This window comes from Amphiprion ocellaris, chromosome 18 (genome assembly GCF_022539595.1).
Source record: "Amphiprion ocellaris isolate individual 3 ecotype Okinawa chromosome 18, ASM2253959v1, whole genome shotgun sequence".
Lineage (NCBI taxonomy): Eukaryota > Metazoa > Chordata > Actinopteri > Pomacentridae > Amphiprion > Amphiprion ocellaris.
The window spans coordinates 26,177,663-26,203,362 of record NC_072783.1 but is presented as its reverse complement, the minus strand read 5'-3'; the positions used below and the strand labels follow the sequence as shown (position 1 = coordinate 26,203,362).

The following is a 25,700-nucleotide window of genomic DNA, read 5'->3' as shown; positions in this document are numbered from 1 at the left end:
CTCAAACGGGTATTGAAAAACAAAAAAAACAGTGGTTATTTGATTTTCGTTTTAAAATACAAAAAGTAAAATTGAAATACAAGGCGTTTTTCTTTTTTATGATCAAAAAGGGATATACGAAATTTTTAAAATGCTTTGATTTTCATTTTATATTTAGAATAACAAAAAAATAAAATCAGTAAGAGACAGAAAAGAAAAAAGGAGCGTTTTTTCATTTTCTGAGACCGGAAGTGGTCATCAGCAAGTGTGGAGCCAAACGACAACAAGATTCTCAGAGGGCGGAGCCAGAGAGCAGTGACTGGTCAGACCATAGATAATATAGAAGACAGCGCGCTAGCGTATCTAGTCTGCTATGTATATCTATGGTCGGCACGTCTGGTAGCATCTCTGGCTGCTGTTGACCTTGTTTTTGGAGTAAAACACGGTAAGAAAATAAATACTCCTAACCAGTAGCGTTGTTTTGTTGTACGTTAAGTCAGCGACTTGTGAAGAGTTGTGTTTTGCCGTGTTTGAGCAGTTGGTCCGGACGCGTTAGCTAGCTAAGCGGCTAAGTTAGCTAGCGGGCTAATTAACACAGGTGGCTAACTTACCGCTGAACACCTGTGTTAGTTGCTGCAGCAGCTGTCCGTCATTATTAGAATGACCTTCTCAACCTGTATTTCTCTGCTGTGTATTTTAGCTTTTAAGAAAGTTATTTTACTTTAAGGTTAACTGAAACCCGTTCAGCTGCACTGAAGTTTAACATTCAGCTGGTTTGAATAAAACTGCGCTTAGCTTAACATTGCGCAACATTACCTCTCTGAATCTACATAATTTCATTAAATTCCTTCTCTCTTCCACTGCTCAAGTTCAGTCCAGTGTATAAAGCGACATTAATAGTGAATAAACTAACAACCAACCATTGTATTTATTTATTTATGATTGCATGCATTTGTAGTAAAACATGAATTCAAACATCCTACTTTTGGATCTAGAACTGCACAAGCTGTTCATTTTCAGTCACCTGATGAGTTAAACTCCCCTTTTTATGTGAGGTTGAAGCAAAAAGTCTGAGTTAACAAAGAAAGTTGTTTCTAATTTGTGATACCTGTTATCTCTGACTGAGGCTTTAGTTTTTGTTGAGCTGATTTACACGTAGAAACTTTGTTCAGGAAGATTTCTCAGTAGCTCAGAGGACAGGATGCTTTTTACACAACCTTGTAAGAGAATGTCTGTCAATGCTTTCAGCAGAATTTAGGAACACAACACTTCCTAAACAGATATTTTGAGACTGTGAGGTTGAACGTTTGAGAGTATATCAGTGTGTTTGTTTGTGGTCTTTCTGTTTCTAGGTGGAAGCTGAATTAGTGAGGATGACTCCTGCTCCTGTCATCTCTAAGCTCCTCACACATCTTTACCTGCACATGAGGAAAATCACTCCTGTAGAATGCAGGTATGTTTGTCATTATTATAAAAAGATGTTGCCTGGTGACCTGTCAGAAACCCATTATACAGAGTCAGCCAAAATAATGTTTACACACATCAGGAAAAGAAAAACTTGCATAAATATTTCAATACCAAATTTATTCAGACATCACGAGATTAATAAAAGTTATCTTTGGCCTCTACAATTACAAGAGGTGCTCAAAGTGGTGGCCACTGGCTTCCAGACATTTCTGTTGTGTTGTAGACGTCACTTGTTGATGCTCCATTCATGAGGGTAGCGCCATCTGTTGGGAAAACATCGTACAACAGGACACAGAGTTGTCATGATTTGATCAAACTTAGAAAGAGGAATCTATATGTATAGAAGTACTTATACAAATGAAATATTTATAAAAGTTTTTATTTTCCTGATGTGTGTATACATTATTTTGGCTGACTCTGTGAACTTAATGAGAACAAAACTGTCATTTGTTTGTTGCTCTGAAAGCTTGTTTAGTGAAAACCGGCTGGTGTTCTGCTTTGAAACAAACTGCTGTTGAGGTCTGTGTTTTTAGGTTTAACCCCAGTTTCTGAATGAATTGATAGTTTGTTTTGTAACTGATAGTTACTGATGTCAATTTTTAATAAAGTTCATGCTAATTTTATAAAATGATGAAAGTGAATAAATTGTATTTCTGTGATCTGTGTTTGATTTCTGTTTTTTCTTCTGTCATCCAGATGTTCAGAGGGAGATGATGCCACATCTGGTCCAGCTGATGGAAGGTCTTGAAGTTCTCTGACTGGCCTGGACTGAAGATGGTCGTCTCACTGGATTTAAGGTTCAGATGCTCAGTAACAAACTCCACCAATGTGCCAACAGGGAAGCTTTAGGTTTATTAAATGTTGCTATGAAGGTATCGCTGTTTTTCTTTGTGAATGCAATGTGCTCCAACTGAAACTTGAATTAGAACTTAGAAGTAAATCCTTCCATCTGAAAGGATTTAGTTGCATTAATAACCTCATAACATTCTAATTTTTCTTCCAGTCTTGGTTGGAAATAGAATCTTTGTATTGATTCAGGTAAAAACTGAACTTCACAGCATGTTGAAGCAAAACAACCAGAGGAAAACTGTGATGGTGTTGGATTGTCAGACCGTAATGTTGCAGCTCAAAGCAGCTTTTCTATCTCAGTTCATTCTGACATTCAGCTATGAATCAACACAGCAGATGGTGATCCATGCTGTGGAAATCTCACATCTCCTGATTTAATGGAGCTGCTTTGCACTTTTTACACGGTTTACTCACCAACACTTTATTTAGTAAAAGTCCCATCTAGTTTTTATGAGGAATGTGAGGTTTTCTCTGTGAATAACTGCAGTCTAATGGAACAGCTGGAATTGTAACATCTGTCCTGTTTTGATCATGAAGTATTGATCAGAATACTTATGGTCAGCAGTCATCCCTGAAGTTTTACATTAAAATCTTTACTTGTGTTGTGAACTTTGGTAAGAAGCAGAAACTTCAGCGTTGCCATGGATACATGAGTGTTAAATTCTGTCCATGTTTCCATTTTGGGAAATTCAGTCCAACAGATGAGTTTGTTTTTACTTCCAGCTACCATTCAGTCTGAGATAAAGAATAAATAAATGTGCATAATGTGGAAATGAACAGATTTTATTTTTATTTATTCCTACAAGTGATGCAGTTAAAGTTCCAGAATGTGGAGGAATTTAGTCTCACGATGACAGACAATAAATATTATCTGAAAGTCGGGTTATTGTTTATCAGCAGAATACAAAAAGATTCATGTTAGAAATATTCCAGTTAATACTCTAGAATATCATGATTTATGTAAATTTACCTCAATAATATGAATGTTCAGGTTAAGATTGTGCAGTGATATTTATTATGTAAGTTTAGCTGATTAAAGTTTATGACTCTGCACTACAATGTTATTTATTTAAATTTACATCATTATTATATTTAGGGTCAGACCCTACAGTATTGAGATTAAGAGATCAAATATTCTATAAAATGTAAATACACTGAACTCAATTGGGGTATATTTAAGTGAGACTCTACAATATTATTCGACACAAATCTGTAAATCAAAATTTTAATCATTTTTACGCCAAACATTTACTGGACTGATTTAAACATTAAAATCACTCCTTTCTAATCCTTTGCTGTACGTTCAAACCTGAGGCCTGAAATAGAAACACACAAGTATCTGATTGAAGGAACTTCTGCAGAGTCCTGGTTCCAGAACATGATGATAGAATTATAGACAAACTTTAACAAAAGCTGCCTGAGAGTTTACAGGTTTTTATGTTAGATTTCCTCAGTAATTTAATGACAGTTATCAGCAAAAATCAAGTGTTCATTTGATGAACTTCATTTCCTAAAACATCCAGAATTGGAGCTCATATCTTTGACAGCTGTAAAGTTTCTGCTCCTTCAAAGTTCACAACACAATGAATGAATTCCTAAAACACTCTCAATGCTGGAGAGCGTTTGTGATGCTGAAGCAGCGACCAGTTTTTCTGTTTCTTCTCTGGAGATGCACAATGAGGGACGTCTGCAGAGACTGAGAAAGAGTCTCACCACATCCTGACATGAGGAAAAAGACTTTATTGAAGACTACAATGAGAAAAACTATCAGACAGCAGACGGCTGCATTCAAGGTGAGCTCTGAACATTTGATCTGGAACAGGAATTCAATCACGGCAGCATGAGCTTCATTTCAGTCTGTAGCTGCTGAATTCATGGATGAATCATCTGGCACTAGAGAAGAAGCCCATCAAACATCCACGTCAGCTGATGGAGGTCCAAGAGTCTCACCAAACAAACAACCTACAGAGTGAAGACCTCGAATCTGATTGGACGGCCTCCTATTCAGCCACGTGTGAACAAATGCCTCTAAGTTGATTTGTTTTCTAAAATAAATCTAGTTTGAGTCCTAATCTATGCCTGTGTGTTTGCTTCTTTACACCGCTGTTAACAGTTTAGGCTGTTAGATTGTTCCTGATAAGACAAGTACAAGATTCTTAAGGGCCGTTCTACCACGAGCCTGACAGGAAGAACTCCAACAGCTACTGAATGTTCCTGTGGTCCCCTCAAGGCAACAGGAGGAGCCCTGCGAGGACGAGCCGGTCCACCTGATGGTGGCCAGTCGCTGCCGTTCAAAGCCAACACCGACTACGTGGACTTCTACTGGACCACACAGAGGCCTTCAAACCGGACCAACAAGTTCAGCGACTCCCCGACTCGTGGGTCTGAGGACGCCGCCGAGCCTCGGTCCAGCCGGCCTCCTGTCTGTGGGTGTTTGAGTGCTTAGAGGTTTGTGGATGCATGTGAACGTTCTGTGTTGAAACAGCAGCTTTTGACTCACTAACGCCGGGAAAAACCAAGAGCTCCTTTATTTGTGACTTCAACTAAAACAAACTGATGAAAATAAGTTTGCCAGGGTTCTGACTGATAACAGATTATTAAATAATGAAAATAATCATTTAAATATTCCTTAAAACTATCCTTTTAGGTCTACATTTCCTTTACACTGACTTCTTGGTATATGTTCAAGTATTTTGGGTGGAATATACCATTAAGCCCAATGTTCAAGGGTTCTTCTGGGAATATACCATTAAACCAACCTTTTAGGTAAACGTTCCAGGATGTTGGGTAGAATATACCATCAGATAAACCTTTTAGGTCTACATTGGAAGATTTTAGAGTAGAATATTACTCCAAACCATCCTTTAGGTCTACATTTAAGGTGGAATACTCCTTTACACCAAGATTTTTTTGGTCGACATTGAAGGATTTCAGGTGGAATATTCCTTTGAACTTTTTAAATTTATGTTCAAAGATGTTGGATGGAATATACCATCAGACCAACCTCCAAGGTCTACAGTAGTGAATTTTAGGTGGAATATACCATTAAACTCACCTTTTAGGTTGACATTGGAGGATTTTAGGATGGTATATTCTTCCAAACCAACTTCTCAGGTCTACATTTCAGGTGGAATATTCCTCCATACTAACTTTTTTGGTCTACATTGAAGGATTTTTTCTAAACCACCCTTTCGGGTCTGTATTTGAGGATTTTGGATGGAATATCGGTTAAACCAACATTTTAGGTGCATGTCCAAGGATTTTTGGTGGAATGTTCCTTTAAGGTGGATGTGTGAGGACCTTGTAGGTGGAATACTTCCTGAAACCAACCTTTTAGGTCAACATTCAAAGATTTAAGGTGGAACATTCCTTTAAACCAACCTAAGTTTCATGTTTTGATCATTATCAAGTGAGAAACCTCAATCCAGACTCCTCATAATGACATTTGAGATTTATGCTGCTGTTATTTGTTTAGTCCAGACTAAATGACAGAAGTCCACAACTGTAATTTTATTTCAGGACTCTGTTATTAAATGTCAAAACAATCCATGTGACTCTAAAAACTCAACAGCTTTACAAACTCTAAGATTAAACTCTCCACAAGTATCCAAAATACAGTAAGTTGGACTTCTACATGAGAGCTTTAATTATTCTTCATCTACTTCCTGAAAAGTTTGGTCAATAAAAAAAAGACAAAAACTAGTATTTTCAGCTGAAGTAAAGACAGACTTTGTGATTTTTCTGCTCACGTGTTGTTGTAAACTTCCTCTTTCAAATAAATAGCTGCCTAACCCCCTGGAAACCAGCGTTTGTCCTGTTTTTGTGTTGCTCCTCGGCGACCCTAGACAGCCAGGTCGTAATGTTTTTCGAGCAACACACCATACTATGACGTTTTTACAATGAGGGTTCTACTATGGAACCAGTTTGACATGTTCAGGCGTTCTTTGTGTAAAAACTCAGAGATTTCAGGTATCAGAAGGTGGTTTTCAACTTTCTTTGTTAACTTTCTGCTTCAACTTTAAACTAAATTTCCTTCACTAACCCAGCCCTCTGGACTTCCAGTAAGCTGTGTTCCTATTGGCTGTCCAGGTGGCTGCTTGGTGTTATCAGGAACACCTGAGCAGCTCAGTGTCTTCCTGCTTTATTTAGCTGCAGACAAACATTTCCTCTGCTTCTCTTCACCACTGAACCGGGTTTGGCTCCATTGCTTTAGTTTGTTCTTTAGACGTTGGCTTGCAGCTTCCAGCAGTAAAATCGTCTTTAATGTGTTTCTTGGTGTGTTTTAGGGCTTTGTACTGGATAGTTGTCTTGGTAAATGTGGTTCTTTAGCCACAGTTAGCACATGGTGCTAATGTGTGCAGTGATTAGTGGATTTGGTGCAGCTGAGTTGTGTCTTTGTCTTGGCTGTAGTGAGTCTTCAGAGGTTTTTGGTCAGACACATTCTGTATTCTTGTTTGAGAACCAGCGTTGGTTGTCCAGAAGGTAAGAGTTCCTGTCCTGATTCTCTGTTCTCAGAGGTTCTCTGGTAGGCTGCAGGAGACTTTAGCGTTTGGGTTGTGCTAGTTTGGTTTTTGTACTGTTTCATTTGGACGACTATCTTGAGCCCCCTCCATGTGGTTTAGTGAGGTTTTCTGCAACAGTTCTACAAAGCAACCTGCAGCAGAAGAGACTTTGAGAGTTTTTAGGAAGTTCTGGAGACCAGACTTTAGAGCAGCAGAAACATTTGTCAGCAGTTTGAGCAGGAGAAGGTGAGCTTCAGAGTAGAAATGAGACAGAAACCTTCTTGACCCGTGTGGTGAGGTCCTGTACCAAGAGTTTAAGCAGGTTGTGAAGAGTCTGTAGTTCTTTGGTCTGAAAGCACAAGAAGAGTCGACTCATTAAAGGAGAAAACAGGAGATATTGTTGGTTCTTCTGTCGCTCTGCAGTTTCCTTAGACTGAATATCAAGTTTCTATTTTAAATGATTTCCCATGTGAGCCCAAGAAGACTTCAATAAACTCCCTCCATCCCCTGGACACAACATATTTTATTACCATGTTAAATCTTTTTTTTTTTTTAAATATGTTTTTGAGTTTTAATCATAGTTTTAGCAGTTTTTTCTCTTTGCTTGTTTAGTTTTGTCATCTGTGTAAAAGGTGCTAAACAAATAAAGTTGAATTGATAAACTGAATAATCGACTAATGATTGTGACAACAGAAGTATTTTCATTGTGGTTTAAGGGTTTGTTTCATTTTTAAGGTTGGGGTTAAAATCTTGACAGGAAAAAAAGATTAAAGAAATAAACTACATTAAAAAAGCAATTAAATCAAAGGAAAAAACATTTAATACAATAAAACATTTAAAAAGAAAATTAAACATTGAATATAATTAAATTATATTAAACAGACAAAATATTTAATTAGATAATTAAACAGAAGATACAAAACATGTAATTATGACAAGTTTTCTTAAACAAAAATATTAAACATTAAATGTGAAATATTTTAGATAATGAAACATTTAAAACATACAATTAAACAAGAAGAATATTAAACATTTAAAAAAAATACAAAACATTTCATTAGACTATTAAACCTTTAAAAAGACAGTTAATTAAAAAAATTAATGTTTAATTAGAAACTTAAATCTTAAAGACAATAAAAGTTTAAATAGGAATTAAACAGAAAATAAAATTAAGCATTTAAAAAGAAAATTAAACATTAAAAGGTGGTAAAACATTTAAAAAGAAAAACCTTAAAGATTTAATCAAAAAAAATAAACACTGGGAAAGAAAAGGAAATTTTTCAAACAAGCTGATAAACATTTGAAAAAAACAAACATTAAAAAGACAAAACATTTGGAAATCAAATCAGACATTAGAAAAGAATAAAAGGTGAGAAAACAGCAAAACTAAACATTTAAGAAGAATCAAACTAAGGACAAAACATTTGAAAAGACACCAGTTAGACTTTAGAAGATCAAATTAAACAGAAGAGACAATAAAACAATCAAAAAGAGCAAAAAGAGATAAAGGTCGATGCGTTTTCTAGTCTGAAATGAAAACATCAAGTTGTTTCTTCAAACATTTCCTCTTTCTATGTTCTTGGTTTGATTGTGGACAGATTTACTAAGAACTCATTTCAGAAAACTGCTTTCCAGATAAAGTCTACTAGTAGTTGAAGGCATTGATCAAACTAATGTTACCTTCTGATCTCCACAAACTTTACTGTTCAGTGAAGAGAATCAAAGTTTGTTGAGGATTTCTAAAAAACCAACAGGTGAAGGTCTGAGAAGAACTCAGATGGATGATCTAAATGTGAAATCAAGACTAATCATCAGAAGTTTTAAGGCTTCTGTTAACCAGACAGTTCAAACTAACAGAGAAGTACTGAGAAAGTTTTAAAACTTCAGTCCTCAGACTGTCTAAAGGTTCAAACTAACAGAGAAGTACTGAGAAACCTTTAAGATTTCAGTCCTCAGACTGTCTAAAGGTTCAAACTAACAGAGAACTACTCAAGAACTTCTAAGATTTCAGTCCTCAGACTGTCTGAAGGTTCAAACTAACAGAGAACTACTCAGGAACTTAGAAGATATCAGTCCTTGGACTGTCTGAAGGTTCAAACTAACAGAGAACTACTGTGGGACTTAGAAAATTTCAGCCCTCAGACTGTGTGAAAGCTCAGGTCCTGAGGACTCGGGAGGTGTGGAGGCTTTGGAAAGTCTTGGAACTGAGGGTTCCACCCTCCAGCACAAAGGCAAAAGTCCAACCTCCTGAGAAAAACGGTCGAGTCGAGACTCGAGTTAAAAAAAAACTCGAAAATGACAAAAAATAGATGATAAATGCGCAAAAAAAAGAAGAATTTGTATCTGAGCGAATAGCTCAGGGGGATAAGAGGAGAGACTACAGAGCGGAGGGTCGCAGGTTCAAGACCCGCCAGTGGCAGTTTTCTTTCTTTGTCTTTGTCAGGATATTGAGAAAATTTAAGAAGTGCCTGGTCTTGAACCAGCGACCTGCAGCTCCATAGGCAAATCCTTAACTCACTGAGCTACAGATCAGATAAAAAGAAATAAATTCGTCCTCCCTTTGGCATCGTAGTTTCTGTGTGACCACATGGGTGGAGCCAAGGCGGAGTCTGGGTGGAGTCAGGGCGGAGAGTAGGCGGGGAGGTGGGTGGGGGAGTAGGCGGGGAGGCCACCACCCACCTCCCCGCCTACTCTCCGCCCTGACTCCCCCCACGGCCCACCACACCTTCCTCCGCCCGACGAGTTTTTCGAGTCTCCACGAGTTCTTCGAGTCTCCACAGGTCTTCCCGAGTTTCTGGAGTTTCCACCAGGTCGGAGGCAGAACAAGTTGTCATGAAGAGGTGTTGAAGTCGGCCAGGATGGACTGACTTTTTACAGCGACTAGATGGAAGACCACTAGAAGAGCAGGTCTTTAACCACCATCCATAAAATCCATGGAGTCGCTCCAGAGAAATGAAGGGAGGTCAACTTTTATCAACCTCCATCCAGATGTTCAACTTGATATCTTTACTTTGATATTTTTAGCACCACAAACCTTTAGTATCACACTTTATTATCATTTATTAGGACTTTAATGGAATCCATCAGCAGATTTAGTTTTTGTTGAGAAACTTTATTCTTGTCGTCGTGGGACTGCAGTATTTAAAACTGTTCCTTCTATTTTACCTCATGTTTATTAGTTTTAGTGGAGAAAATTATTTTGATTGTCCATTACTCTCTTAAAAACCAAATTATAAATTGGATTAGTCAAGAGGTTTAATTTTCTTACTATAAAAATAAAGCGTCTTGAGACAATTTGACCTGTAATTGGCAAAATATAAATAAAACTGAATTAAAATTGTATGTATCTTGTAATGTTGGAGTAATTCAGCCATATATGTTGGAAAACACATTTTCTTTGTCCATTAATCTGTTGATTGTTTTCTCCAATAATTCATTTCTTGTTTTGGTTTATAAAATGTCAAACCCAAATATATTCAGTTTACTGTCATAAAAACCAAAAAGATTTACATTCATGACGCAGGAATCAGGCAGTTTTTCACTTTTTATCTGAGTTTAGTCAGAAAGATAGTTGATAATGTGTGAATTGTTGCAGCTTGTGAGCCGTAAAAGGTTTTAATCTTTGGGGCCGAGTGTCAAAAAACATTTAGAAACCAACATCAACAAAACACTCAACAAAGATTTGAACATCATTAAAGGGAAATCCAAGTTTTGCATGACAATGTCTAATTAAAGGACATTTATTTACAACGTAAATGTGTGATATTCATCCTCTGGAGCTTTCTCTTCACATCGTCTTCCACCTGGACTGGTTTGGTCTGGAGCATGTGCAACAAACATTTGAAGAACTGCACTTTAACATCAATGAATGACACTGAAGTTTAATCTCTACATAAATGAGACTGAGTCTGGATGTGCTGCTCTGTCATTAACTCCTAAGTTTAGGGAAAGTTCAAACAAAAGAGGACAGTTCAGATAAGACTTGAGAATGAGCTTATTCTGAACAAACATCTCAGACTTTAGGAGCTTCAGCACCTACAGCAAGATATTTTAACAACAAGCAACTCAAGAGATCCAGAAGTTGGAGAGAGTTAGCTTTAGCTGAGCCAAAGAACATGTGGGACGCTAACCTAGCAAACATTTCAGACTTTTCCCTGTGAATTCTGAGAAATAATTTACTATTTAATGACAGAGCTACACATCTTAACTCAGTCTCATTAAAACAGACTCTAATTCAGTGTCATCCATCCATATTAAAGTGCACTTACACAAAATGTTTGTTGCATGAGCTCCAACAAAACCTGTCCAGGTAGAAGGCCACTTTGACAAACAGGAAGTGGAAGATTCCAAACAGATTTATAGAAGGGGGAACCGGACTGTACTAAGTGTGGTCGAGTATAGAGAGGTGTTTTGTGGGCTTTTTAAGGCTGATAATGATTATTAGTGAGACATTTGGGGTAATATTCATTTGCAGTAAATGAAAGTATTTAAAATCTTGGAGTTAAACTCTGAAGAACACAAACTCTAACAGAAGACTTTGTTGATACGTTTTAGTTTTGTTTACAGATGTTAAGTTAAAGGAGTTTTATTCATGACGTATAACCAATCAAATCACTCCAGAAGACAGAGCGACCACAGGTAGATAAAGGCTCAGAGCCAAAGTAGCGGCATTTTTAAATTGATTTATTACCATAAATCAGTAAACAATAAAATACTGATAATCAGTAAATCAGTCAGCCCACAATTACTACAATTCTACAATGTATGTCTCTTTCCTTTGACTTGTTATTTGTACAATATACGATGTATATGATGGAGTTTTTTCATCCCAAAGGCTAAACTATGATGTTTTCTAAGAGACATACCATCCTACTCTGCTTGTTCTGGCTCTGCGCCACTGCACTCCTCCTCTGTTGTTTTCTGGATTGTACTCAGCTGCATGCCTTCGTCCATCCAGCCTCCGTTGACTCGTCCCGCCTGCCGTCTCTGGAGCTGAAGCTGGATTGGAACAGACCAAAGTACAGTCCAATCACGATGCCAGCTGCCTCTCAAAAGGCTCCTTCATCTGGCAGGTGGCGGCACTTCTTCTGAGGGGAAGCTGAGCTGGCCCAGCAGAACTTTGGAGATGTGTGGGGAGATAGAGAGGGACCTTTGAATTGTTCAGAAAGGAAAACAGGGAACCCATTGGTAGTTTTAGTTTAGGATGCTACTGCGGTGTGTTTTTGGGTTTTAAGAGGTTAACAGGAAGAGACTTTTTTTTGTATTGATTATCTTTTACTTTGATCCTGGTTGGAATGCCCATCAATGTCAACATGAAGTTCACTTTTAGTTCTGTTTATTTATTTTTATTTTACTAACACCCATTTGCTTTTAACCTCCTCACATGTTGTGTTGTTGTAAACTTCCTCTTTCAAATAAATACTCGTCTAACCCTCTGGAAACCTGCGTCTGGACTGTTTTTGTGTTGCTCCTCACCTACTTCAGACAGCTGGGTCATAACAATGTTTTGTGGACTACAGGCTATACTCTGACGTTTTTAGAGCCACATGCTATACTATGACGTTTTTAGAGCCACATGCTATACTATAGGCTTTTTTAATTGACATATTACTATGACGTTTTTTTTGTTTTAGTTTTTAGAAACATATTATAAGAATTTGAACAGTTTTAAAAATCACTATGCTTTTACTTGTGCAATGAAATATTATTGTATGGCATTTTTTAGATGACATATTATACTCTGATGTTTTCTTGAATAACATACTATTTTGACAATATATTGCACTATGACATTTTTTGAACCACATATCATACATGATAATTTTAGGCAACATCCTATCATTTTGCGCTTTTTGAACCACATAATAATCAATGAGGGTTTTTTTTTGCTGACATGCTGTACTATGAACTACAGGCCATACTATGTTATTCTTGAGTAAAGCATACTATACTTTGACGTTTTCTGAACTACATCCTATACTATGGCGTTATACACAGAGTGCTTTGGTTACATGTTGATTTATAATGTAGATTTTTTTCTGTTTTTTGACAGGATTACCACAGACCTGACTGTGAACACCGTTGACACCCACCTGAGGGAGACGCTGCCTAAGATCTCAAGGCTGCTTGGTCGTGGTCTTTCTGGTCCTGCTCCAGAACGCCTTCATCAACTACGTCTTCTTTTGAAGAGGCCCTCAGATGCTGCAACCTCTGACCTTCAGGAGGAACTGTTACTTTCACTCTGTAACGAGACGGTGGTTATATTAAAGACCCAGCTCCTGGCGACTTTGAGTGAAAGTTTAACACCCATCAAAATGGAACTACAGACAGTTAAATCTGAGCTGTCGGTCAGCATTTCAAACATCAAGTCCGACCTGGCTGCCCTAAAGCACGCTGTGGGTGAAACGGAAACTTCACTCTCCACATCACCGACGACATCGTCACACTCCAAAGCAGAGCACCTGTCTGCTGAACTTTTAAAAGTGGATTATAAATGTGAAGAATGTGAGCAGCAGCAGCCTGTCAGCAGTGGAACAGATGTGATCAGAAAGAAGTCATTTTCTTTTTTCTTTTCTTTCTGGCTGACTTGATGCTGTCAGATGCAGATGTTGGAGCTGATTCTGATCTTTCAAGATAAAAAGCTGCTTTTCCTTCATGGACTTTTCAGGAAATTATTCTCTCAGGTTTTCTCTGCTATTTATATTTTTATTATCTGTGATTATTTCATTATTGTAAAATAAAGTTTGAGGTATAAAGACTCATTTAGTTATTTTAATCCTGAAATGTTTGATGTAGCAGAACTAAACTTCCATTTTCCTTCTTGTACTTCTGATACTAGAACTAAACGTGTCTTCAACACGGATCATCTGGTTTTAATCAATCAGCAGCAACATCACAACAACAAATGAGACAATTTTCAACAAATTAATGAAACTGATGTCATTTAAAACTATCAGTTTGTTTTAGTGTCAAATTAAAGCTGATTACTGACAACTACAACATTAACGTTACTGTTTTAATCACATTTAAGTTTCCTGAACGTTACATTAACGTCAACCAGCCACAGCTTTATGAACTTAATGAACCATATTACAGGAACACAACACACTTCTGCTGCTGAAGGGAAACAACACAAACATCGTTAGCTTGATGCTACATTTAGTTGCTAATCAGGACTGGTCAGCTAGCTCGGGTAGCATCGCTAATTCACATTAAAGCTAATATTCACTGGATGCTAACTCTCTTCTCTGGTCAACACACACAAATAAACTCCACCAACTCCTGGGGTTCACTGCTCACATTATATCTGACTCTGAAGTTGAACATAAAGTTCATTAAAACTGGCACCGATCAGTAAATTATCATTTATTACCGACCTGCTCTCGGAGTCCTTCAGTGTCTGTTGGTCAAATCAGCCGAAGGACTGAATTACTGAACTGAAAACTGATTAAAACAAGCAAACAAACAATTATAGGTGCAAAGTAAAAGTTTCACATTAATGATGAATCACTGATGAACATTTAATTGCATTAACTAAATTATGAGGAAACAGATATCCATTTTTAATATTTGTATCAAATATGTTTATGTCTATAAAATGTACTGGACATCAATAAAAATGTCTGCATAGTGAAATATATTAAGTCCATCTGCATTTAGACATCATCTTGATGTTTAAATAACGGGAACTGCAGCCATGTTCAGTAAAGTTATCGGAATTACGGATAAAGAACGTTTCCAAGTATCTCTTTCAAAATAAAAGCCATGATTTGTTTTACGGAAAAATTGATTTCAAAAATGTAATTTTGAAAATGTAACTCAAACTGTAATAAGCGTTAGCTAGCTGCTCCACTTGCTCTGAATATTTTTGTTCTCGTCTTTGTCAAGCCCAAACGAAAAATTAATCCATATTTTGGCTACATTACCAAGTGGTTCACTGAGGATGTCGTCCATTCAGTCTCCTTCTTCACATCCAGATGAGGTTTTCCTTCTGCTGGCTTCACTCAGAAGATCCTCACAGTGAATATGAGACACCTGAGATGAAGACAGACGTCACAGTATCAGCATCAACAGTAGAGGTTCATTTTAAAGTATCCCTGGAAAGATTTCCTATTTCATATAGTTTTCCAAGCACTGAAAGACAGAAAGGCCTGTAGTCACATTAGCTTTAGGGGAGAGGATTTTATTATCCAGCTTATCTGTGCTGTAATTTAAATGTAATAACTGTAGTGTTCATCATTACTTTGGTCATATTCTGGGAGGTCATTTTTCTAATCTGCACTAAGATGTACTACAACATGTGAATCAGTCATTAAACAATGTTAACGACTAGAGAGTAGATTTACTGTTTTCTCCAGTTTAACTTCAGAGACTCAGCAGATATTCAGGACTACTGACAACACAGAACCTTAACCTGACTGTTTGAATCACATTTAGGTTTTCTAAACGTTACATTAATGTGAACCAGCGTCTCCATGAACAGTTTTATCAACTAAATGTACCACACTACACTGACACAACACACTTCAGCTGTTTACATGAAACTCAACACAAACATCGTTAGCTTAATGCTACGTTAGCTTTAATCAGGCTAAGACTGAGCAGCTAGCTCGGTTAGCATCGCTAACATTAAAACTAACATTTACGGGATGTTAACTTTCTTCTCTGGTCAACACACACAGAAATAAACTCCACCAACATCTGGAGTGTATGTCTCACATTATATTTGACACTAAAGCTGCATATAAAGTGCATTAAAAGTGGCACCGATACGAAAATAAACATTAACTTACCAAACTATCAGAGTCCTTTCAGTGTCTGCTGGTAGAATCAGCCGAAGGCAGAAAACTAGTTAAAACAAGCCAACGGGCAGGAAAACTGTCTGTGGAAAATGTTCTGCTGCTCCACCGATAAATAAACCAACAGTTATTATATCAGAATTAATCCAAACCAGGCGAGCAGAGTCTCTGCTGCCTCCTCCATAGGACCTGTCAATCATTCCAGACCAGACTGTCAATCAAGTAGCCCCGCCCCCTGGCTTCGCAAAACTTTAACGCTCTATAAAAAATTCAGTATTGATTTATTTTAAGATCAGCCACCTGATCTCTCATTTTAGCCATGAAAACTAACGAGAAAAAAAAACAGTCTATGCACCGTACTCTGTTTGGCTCCACACTTGCTGATGACCACTTCCGGTCTCAGAAAATGAAAAAACGGTCCCTTTTTCGTTTCTGTCTTACTGATTTTACTTTTTTTGTTTTTCTAAATATAAAATGAAAATCAAGCCTTTTTAAAATTTCGTATATCCCTTTTTGATCATGAAAAGGAAAAACGCCTTGTATTTCAATTGTAATTTTTATATTTAAAAACGAAAATCAAATAACCACTCATTTTTTGTTTTTCAATACCCGTTTCGGAACGGAAAATCCAATTACCAAAATATATACGGACCGTACGAGCAGCACTGGTAGCTGCAGGTGACTTCATGTCTCTAAGGATCCCACTTAAACTTGATTGATCAGAAATGTTTGGCCAGATTGTCTTTAAGATGAAAAGCAGGTTAAACTCTGCAGGTTCTGGCCTACAGTGCAGATAACGGCAGCATCAATCATTTTGTGAACAGCTCATGCTTGGTTTGTTATCTGTGCCAGCAAAGCAAAAACTTTAGTGGATTTTCAACTTGTCAGGTCAGAGACATAGGATGGGGATGGCAGCAGTTAATCATTTTCTCTCCTGGCTGCCTTGCTTGTTTTTTTGGGGGGGAAAGATGTTTAAGTTCAACCCTCCTCCCTCTCTGGAATTTTTATTATATTTTCACTTATTCTCCCTGAGTCACAAAGCGAGGTTTCTACAATGTAGCACATTTTCCTGTAAAATTACAGTAGACGCTGTAGCTGTCAATGCTTTATTGTATTTTTACAGAGTGTATGTGGACGTGTGTTACAGTGTACTATGGGAATTTACCCACTCTTACTAAGGTTTTCCTCTTCTATATACATATACCATAAATAACAATGCCCCTTTAATTTTTAGAATGCAGAATTGAGAAATCTGTTTAACACACACACACACACACACACACACACACACACACACACACACACACACACACACACACACATATATATATTTATTTATTTATTTATTTATTTATTTATTTATTTATTTATTTTCAAGGACATTTAATCCAAAGTAGCAATGTCTGAGAAATTGTAAATATCCTTTCAAAACCAAGAAAATATGTTTTTTAAATTTGATGTTAAAAAAATAAAAATAAAATGACCAGTCTTGCAGCATTAGTTCAACTTATCAATAATATTATAAGCTACCTAAATCAAGTTGCTACACCAAACTTTGTGAACTGTTAGGCATAACTTTTTTCCATTACCTACAAAATAACTTCAGATTTTATGTTATTTAACTGCCTTTATGAAAGTATCACACTGCTGTTAGAATTTGACTGATTTTTCAAGTAATTTATTACAGTAATGATCTAAACATGCATAAAAATCCCTACAATATCCCTAATAGATCACAAACAAAACTTAAAAGCATCACTGTATCTAAAATATAAATGCAGTGAGCTGCATATTGCTCTTTGTATTTGATCCATTTTAATGGGGTTGCCATCAAAATGCATGGTCACAGGATACAACTGCATTTTACAGCTAAATTTAGGTTAAAACAATGCCAGATTCAACACTTTCATAAACAGTGTCTTCACATGAGGGAGCTTTTCATGTCCATTCATCTGAGTTCAGACTAGGGGAACATCTGTGGGTTGATGCCAAGGGTCAACCTGATGTTTACTCACTTCCATGGAGTCATTTATTAACCACTGAGGAGCAAAATGTGATGAATTTTACTGGTTCATACTCAAACCCTCAAATTGCACTTCTTCACAATCCTCAGAGGGCTGCATGCAGGACGGAAGGTAAGGTGGATTTCAACTACTTTTTCCTACATTTTTGCTATTTTAATGACTTTTGGAGTAACAGGGAGAAGCAGAAATGTACTAAATGCTGCCATTTGTTCTGCAGCAGCTTCTGATCCTGTTCTGCAGTAAGACAGGTGACTATACAGACATGCCTTTATCACTGTCCAACAGGTTCTGATAGGAGAGGATGATCCTCTACCTGAGCTGACTCCTCAGACTGATCCAGCTGTATTTTTCTCTAACACACACAGCTACTTCTCAGCAGACATACCTCAAAATTACAGAAGAGTGATACAAACACTTAAACAATCAGACGCTGAGCCGTGACACACAGTTCAACATATAGGACCACGTCTCTCAGGGGGATGTTGTGCTCTCATTTGCGTCCCTCACTACCTCACCTCTTGTCGCTGAGGCTTCTGGGTACTGCAGCCTCCAGGACTGTAGCGGTCAAGCAGCCTGAGCTTCTGTCAGCGACTCTGGCCTTCGAGGATTCCGGCGCCTTCAGGGTGAAGAGTCTGGGTGAGCTGCTCCGGGCTCTGGGTGTCTTCAGACTCTGTTCCTTCCCAGTGCTGGTTAACAACTGTGGAAAGGTGAGAATCTAGTTTGTTTAATCATCATTATATGGAGGGAAATTAGATGAATTGTACTCTGAATGGAGAGGAGATAGTCTGGGTCACTTGTTTAACAGGAATGTTGTCCAGGCTGTGCTGTTTTTGTCACAGATGAATAAAACCACAAACTAACCACAGGTCATGTTGGGATGAAGGATTGTTTTGATAGTTGGTACTGTGGTGCAACAGTGTGTCTGAATACATGACAGAATGTATAACTTTCACCTCTTCTGTGTCCTCACTCTCTCAGCTGATGTCGATAGCTCGTACTCTCCTCGGCAGGAGGGGCTTTTCTCTGCTGCTGCGACCCACCGTCTATGCCCAGTTTGTGGCCGGAGAGAACGAGAGTGAGATCTCTCAGTCCATGGAGAAGATGAGCTCGCTGGGCTTGAGGCCCATGTTGGCTGTTCCTATAGAGGAGGACCTGGGAGAGAGCACCGGGTACAAATCACTTGCCATAAGCAGTTTACTCAAACCTTGTCATCATGTGGATCGGTTTTAGTTTTAATTTATGCACCTGCCATTCTCTGTGTGAGTGTGTGACAGTTCACCAAACAAACAGACACTCTGGAAAACCTGACAAAACAGAAAACATCAGAAATCCTAATTTGATGCTGATGAGGCAAGAAGAAAGCAGCTGAGGTGCACTTAATTCTTCTGTACGGGTCTCTAATATCTATACGGGTCTCTAATATCTATCTATCTATCTATCTATCTAGATAGATAGATAGATAGATAGATAGATAGATAGATAGATAGATAGATAGATAGATAGATAGATAGATAGATAGATAGATAGATAGATAGATAGATAGATAGATAGATAGCTTAAATCTTTTATTCAACCAGCAAGTGGTTTTTTGATTGGAAATGGCACAGTGTGTGTTTTCCAAAAGATAATAAGATGATGTACAAGAGGCATCATCGTGGAAAAAATTATTTCTCAGCTTTTATTTACATTTAAAAGTAACTTTAAGTCAAAATTTGCAAGGGGTATGAATAATTTTGGGCTTCACTTTATATATATTATAATTAAAAAATAAAACTGATGTATTTTTGCAGCAGTGGGTTTTACAGGGTTAAAGAAGCACCACTCTACAGCAAGCCTGAGTTCAGAATGTGATGCAGATTTCATGTGGTGATCAGGAATGCAAAAGTCAATCATTGTAGTTGTAGGTTTTAAATATTTTCATAGTTTTTTTTGTTTTTGTTGTCACCTTGCACAGTTGCAAAGAATTCTATAGTTTAGAGCACATAAGCCTGCTCACTGTTTAACAAACTGCGTCTCACCTGGGCGCGTGTTAAAGTGTGAAGTCCATCCCAGTGCCTTGTTTCTGTTCATCACCTCCAGGGAGAAACGATACGACGACAACATGGAGGCCATGCTGGAATGCGTGCGAATGTCCCACAGCAACGCCTGGTGCAAAGACCCGATGATGCAGCTGAAGATCACGGCGCTGCTCAGCCCGGAGCTGTGTGTAAGGACAACATTCACAGTGTTTGATGGAAATAAACTTCCAGGCCATTTTTTGTAAACTCCCCCTAAATTTACTGTAAATAAGTTTTGCAAGTGATGGCACTTTGGTTAACTTTTTTTAAAATTTTCAATACACTTGGACATTCACCATTTTTTGTGGACACTCCAGTGACACAGTAATTGATTCATTTTATGAGCATTTTGGTTATGAGGGCAAACATTTCCAGGTGACGGAGGTCATACAAGAAGCTGACCCACTTCCCAGTGTGTCAGCGTTTTAATGTTTAAGTATGTGGGAAAAAAAGATAAGAATACATGTTTTAGTGTTTGATGTGTCCACAGCTGTTCCAGGTTGTTTTAGAACCTTCTTCCTCAACACCCACCTACTGCTCTTGTGACTCAAATCTGACACTGTACATTTTCTCTCACTGCTTGTGTCCAGTGGTGTAAAATAAATAAGTACATTTATTCAAGTACTGTACATAAGTGCAATTTTGGGGTACTGAGTATGTCCATTTTATGCTACTTTATACACCCACCCAACTACAACTCAAAGGCTAATAATTTCACTACTTTTTACTCCACTACATTTATTTGATAACACAAATAGCTTCCTTTTACTTCAGTTTAATAACACAAAATAAACTCAACAAATAAATGATGATTTATTGTTATTGTAAAGTTCCCCAGTGACATCTTATTATTAAAATGAAGATTAAAATCTAAATAATCCCCAAGATGAAATTTTACAGCCTATCCTGCAACATTAAAGTGATGAAGACAATAATACATCAGTAATTATAGCTAAAATAATATAATATGCATTGTTTGAGCAATGAGTCCTTTTACTTTTGGTACTTTTCATAATATTGTACTTTTACTGAAGTTAAAATCTAAATGTAGGACTTTTACTTACTTTAAAGTCTTTCTACACTGTTACTTTACACTTAAATACTAAATCTGAGAACTTTTTATACTTGTGTCAAAGGTTAAACTCACAACCGTCATTGCACAACAACCCTATGATCTGGATCTCCTGATCAGAGCGATGGATGGAGAGGTGAGTCCACAATCCACCAACATGTACTCCTATTTGTTGTATTCATAATGCTAATTGGGATGGTTCTAGTGTGAAACGACGTTTTCCTGACACTGCCTCTTTCAGACGGTCACCTTTCCTGGTTTAGATGAAAAAGAAGCTGCTCACTTTCTGTGTGGCCTGAAGAGACTCAACAGAATATCAGAGGTACAGATGTGAAGGACGACTGGGCGTTTATGATGCATGGGTGCATCAGTTTGTTTCTGAGTTCACTCTAGTTAGTTTTAATTAAGGTTCAGTTGTAAATTTATCACAAAGATCGGTTGCTTCCAGGTCAGCGTGAACAAAGTCAGAGTCCTGGTGGATGCAGAGTACACCTACATGAACCCCGCCCTCTCCCTGGTCACCATGGCGATGATGAAGAAGTTTAACAAAGACGGCGCCTGGATTTGGAATACGTATCAATGCTACCTGAAGGCAATCATCTGCATTTCTATTTCATTTTTACAAATACGAAAACGTTTTAAGGTGTTTGCTCTTAATGCTGCAGTGAGTTAATAGGAGACAGGATCAGCTGTTCTCCTCTGTGTGTGTTTGTCCTTCAGGAGTCAAGGTCTCTCCTGTTAGAGGCTCTACGTCTGTCCAGGAATCAAGGCTTCTGTTTGGGCGTCAAGCTGGTCCGAGGAGCCTACATGGACAAAGAGAGGAAGCTTGCGGAGAAAGAAGGTCGTGCGGATCCCGTTCACAAGTCCTGGAACGACACCAATGACAGGTGAGTGCAAACTGTAAAACAAACAGCAAAAAAAACACTGAATATCTGGCACACTTGATGTCAGAAGAAAATATGTTGCAGTAAAAAAACTGTACTGTACTGTATGTACCCCAAATGCAGCATATGGCAGTTTTTGTTACTTTATTTACTTACAGCAATTTAATTAAAAAGATAAACATTAAAAAACTAAAAAATATCACAGATACAATAGTAATCAACTTAAAATACAAGCATATATAATGGAAACTCATACAATTTGTCACCTGAACAGAATAAACTGTGAATATATTACAATTAATATGAAAAAATGTTGGAAAAAAAACATCAACTGAACATGAAAAGTCCTTTTAGCACATAAATGGTAAAGTAAAAGGTAAAAGCTTTAGTAGTTAGTAGTAGTAAAGTTACCATAAAAGTACAATGTGAGAAAAATCAACTGCAAAACAAATTATTTGTGGATATTAATTTCAGTTTTGGCCTGTTACTTTAATGGTTAATATGTGTGATTGTCACTGTTTTTCATAATTTAACAAAACTGAGAAAATCTGTAAACTGTTCAGTTATAAAATGTACTCTGATGTAAAACCAAATCCAGTTTTGTAGTGACGCAAATTCCTTTTGCACACAGTAAACTTCTTTCTGAAATCACAGCTCTTCTCTGACACTAAACTTGACTCTTGACGCTTTTTAAAAAATAAATTACCTGGTATTTGTGCAGCTATAACGGCTCCCTGGATGTGATGCTGGAAGTCATATCACAGAAACCTGATGGCTACAGGATCATAGTCGCCACTCACAACGAGGAGTCAGTGAGACGAGCTGCCAAACGGTGAGACCACGTGAAGAGAAAATGACATTTACATTTCACTGACACAAGATAACTATCTAAATACAAGAAAAGCTCTCAGAAAGCGCAGTACTCCGCCAAAGCTGTTCATTCCCCCATACGGCATTGTTTGAAATGCAGCAATTTTTTATTTAGAAATGCAGCATTTTTTATTAGTTATTGCTGATCAGAAATCACAGCAACACAGAATGTGGCTATTTAATATAAATGTACCCACAAACAAAATGACCTTGCGCTGAGCTCAGGTGTGTGTTATGCATGTGTACGTTATGTACGGATACAGAATCGGTGGGCGGCAGGAATTGATGGGACTCAAAAACACCCCCTCAATTTAATCAATTGTTCCTTGTTTCATTTCCGCCAGATACGTCCCGATAAGTCCGCAGCGTTGGATTTGTAGTAGGATCAAAATCATGTGCTCGTCAGCAGGCAGCTGATGTAGTGTTCACTTGTTGTCATAGTTATAGTGACACTGTGCTGCTGTCTCGCAATGATACAGAAATATTTAACAAATCAGTGGATCCAGACTATAAGCCGCATCACTGCCAAAATCTAGTAAGGTGGTCCTTGTGTCATTTCTGACCTTCCCTGAAAATTTCATCCAAATCCATTTGTCCATTTTTGAGAAATGTTGCGCACAAACGGAATAACAGACGGACAGACAAACCAACGCTGATCGTCACATACCTCTGCCGTGTTCCTTGGCTGAGAAATAAGAGGGTACCTACATTTTTCTGCATTGACTACTTTTACTCTTACCAGTTGGAGTAGATTTTCATGATAGTACCTGCATACTTTTAACAAAACTTTAAGTAAAGAAAGTGACTATTCTCTCCACTACTGCACATTTTGGTATATTCTAATTTTAAAAGCATGCTCATAGAACCTTCTTGAGAAAAGAAAATGAATCTGTGCAATTAACTAAAATGTTGCCGATCAGGTTGCATTGTGGGTAATGCAGGTGTCAGTCCTAGAGCAGTATGTGGAATAAAAAACACATCGCTGGTTCAGTTTTCATCATTTTGCATTCTTAGTAATAAACTGTCAATCATCAATCCAACAATGATGTTGTAGGAGAGAAATGCTAACTAAATTGGTGCACTACGTCTTTAATTGTTGCAAATATATATCTCACGACTTCAGCGTCAGGTTGAGCAGCTGTTTTGTTGTCATTTATGATGTAAATATTGTGTATGTGATGTTCAGGATGGAAGAGCTGGGGATCGACAAAGACGGAGGCTCGGTGTGTTTCGGCCAGCTGCTGGGAATGTGTGATCACGTCTCCCTCACACTGGGTGAGCCTCAGTTTGTACATTTAGATTCTCTGCAAGACATTCTGAGTCTTAAATAACAGCTTAACATCATGCAGCATGTAGTAGAAAAGCAGCTCTGACCAGCCAACCTCTCCATTTAACCCTGTAAGACCCAAATATAGAAAAAAATGAGCAAAAAAAAATCTATATATGTAAACCCAAATATAGAAAAAAATGCGCAAAAATAATCTATATATGTAAACCCAAATATAGAAAAAAATGCGCAAAAATAATCTATATATGTAAACCCAAATATAGAAAAAAATGAGCAAAAAATAAATAAATTATATATATGTCAACCCAATAGAAAAACCCAATAGAAACCCAATGCCCAACCCAACAGAAAAAATAGCAAAAAAATTAAATTAAAAAAAAATATTTATGATAACATATAAGCCCAAATATAGAAGAAAATGAGCAAAAAATTTAAAAAAAAGAAAAAAATATTGAAAAAAGTGAGCCAAAGTTATATACATACATATATATAAAAAAATTAAATATTTTTTTTATTATATATATACAATTTTAAAAAGTATATATAATAATAAACTATATTTAAAAAAAAACAATAATACTGATGTTTTTCTGCAACAGTGGGTTTTACGGGGTTAATTAACACGATTTAAACATTTAAATGCTCAAAAATCCACCTTAAGCAAAAACTACACTAACTTTAACTACTTGCATTTTCCTGAATCTAATTGTGATTTAAGGAAACATTAGGTGATGTAAATTCAATTCTCCATAAGTAGTGAGTACACGAAAGCAGTTAGTTGGCATTACTTTGATTTGTCGAGCAAAATGTCTGCAGTGAATCCAGCATCTGTCTGATTTTGCCTTTGGACTGATGAGTATTAATGACTGATTCCAGCTAAGGAGGGTTATGCCGTGTACAAGTCAGTTCCATACGGCTCGGTGGACGACACTCTGCCCTACTTGGTGCGTCGGGCTCAGGAGAACCGAACAGTGCTGCAGGGAATCAGGAAAGAGAGAGACCTACTGAGGCAGGAGCTGAACCGCAGAATGAGGCTGAGTCTGACGGGGGGAAGATGACAGAGTTACAATGAAACTCCTCTGAACCACTAGACACTCTCATTTTAATACTCATGAAACTGTAGGATAAGGAAGCCATGAGGAGAACCCTGTTGGCCTGTTGAACATGAGAAAGTCAAACCCATGTACACGTCAAGCTCAAATCGAAACTGCAGTGGTAAATGCAAAACAAGCACAAAACTTGCTGTACTGTTCATCTAATTTAATTTGTGGGTAAACTGAATAATCTTTCAATAAGTGAGATCAATGGGTGTTTCACTGGAGTTCGATGGCATTTTAAATACGTTATATTCCTGCTGTGCAATAAAAACGATTAATTTCTTCGTGTTTTATTAGAATAAACTTCTTAAATGTGTGGAATACCCATTTTCTTTTTTTTTGGTGTGACGATCTAATGCAAGGGTGTCAAACATGCAGCTAAAATCGGCCCTCCAGAGGGTCCAATCCGGCCCCTGGGACGACTTTGTAAAGTGTAAAAATTACAGACTGACTTTCAGGTTGTTCATAGTGTTTTGTAAAAAGATAATTCCTTAAATGTGAACGTTTTGAAGTAAAATAAAGGAAAAATTTGGTTTTGTGGGTATTTATAGGTTATTATGCTGTAACTTAACTGGTCCGGCCCACTTGAGATCAAACTGAGCTGAATGTGGCCCCTGAACTAAAATGAGTTTGACACCCCTGATCTAGTGGAACAGCAGCTACAAAAATACCAGAATTAATCACTCATGTTTTCAGCTGTCTAACACATCACCGTGGTATCCAAGTAGATTTTGGCACTGCTGAAAGATTCAATAATGTTTAATCTTGTGGAGATTAACTTTGTGTTAGAATGTTGCTCTGAAGCAACAGCTA

General features: G+C 37.4%; 1 protein-coding gene and 2 long non-coding RNA genes across 8 annotated transcripts; 2 read left to right on the top strand and 1 right to left on the bottom strand.

Annotated features, from left to right (window-relative positions):
• Positions 1 to 301: 301 nt before the first annotated feature.
• On the top strand, positions 302 to 4,367 carry LOC129347482 (uncharacterized). Its single transcript, XR_008599620.1, has 3 exons — positions 302 to 424; positions 1,332 to 1,432; positions 2,143 to 4,367. It is a non-coding gene; the product is annotated as an uncharacterized LOC129347482 (long non-coding RNA).
• Positions 4,021 to 15,972, bottom strand: LOC129347481 (uncharacterized). Of its 3 annotated transcripts, XR_008599618.1 has the most exons (5): positions 15,590 to 15,953; positions 14,723 to 14,831; positions 12,890 to 13,038; positions 11,663 to 11,946; positions 4,021 to 7,146 (listed from the first exon to the last, which is right to left on the bottom strand). It is a non-coding gene; the product is annotated as an uncharacterized LOC129347481 (long non-coding RNA). The 3 variants fall into 3 exon arrangements; XR_008599619.1 differs by lacking the exon at positions 4,021 to 7,146 and having other exon boundaries at positions 11,464 to 11,946; positions 12,890 to 14,240; positions 15,590 to 15,972; XR_008599617.1 differs by lacking the exon at positions 4,021 to 7,146 and having other exon boundaries at positions 11,464 to 11,946; positions 15,590 to 15,948.
• Positions 15,973 to 17,641: 1,669 nt separating this feature from the next.
• Positions 17,642 to 25,203, top strand: prodh2 (proline dehydrogenase 2). 4 transcript variants are annotated; one of them, XM_035957061.2, is made up of 12 exons: positions 17,665 to 17,730; positions 17,837 to 17,867; positions 17,985 to 18,326; positions 18,598 to 18,788; positions 19,699 to 19,825; positions 20,813 to 20,884; positions 20,990 to 21,070; positions 21,197 to 21,340; positions 21,469 to 21,635; positions 22,354 to 22,464; positions 23,689 to 23,777; positions 24,667 to 25,203. In XM_035957061.2, exons 3-12 carry the CDS (start codon positions 18,099 to 18,101, stop codon positions 24,846 to 24,848), a joined length of 1,392 nt encoding a protein of 463 aa, XP_035812954.2. In that variant the 5' UTR covers positions 17,665 to 17,730; positions 17,837 to 17,867; positions 17,985 to 18,098; the 3' UTR covers positions 24,849 to 25,203. The 4 variants fall into 4 exon arrangements, with proteins under 4 accessions (XP_023145600.2, XP_035812954.2, XP_035812953.2 ...); XM_023289832.3 differs by lacking the exon at positions 17,837 to 17,867 and having other exon boundaries at positions 17,642 to 17,730; positions 17,905 to 18,326; XM_035957060.2 differs by having other exon boundaries at positions 17,716 to 17,730; positions 17,840 to 18,326.
• The last annotated feature ends 497 nt before the right edge of the window (positions 25,204 to 25,700 follow it).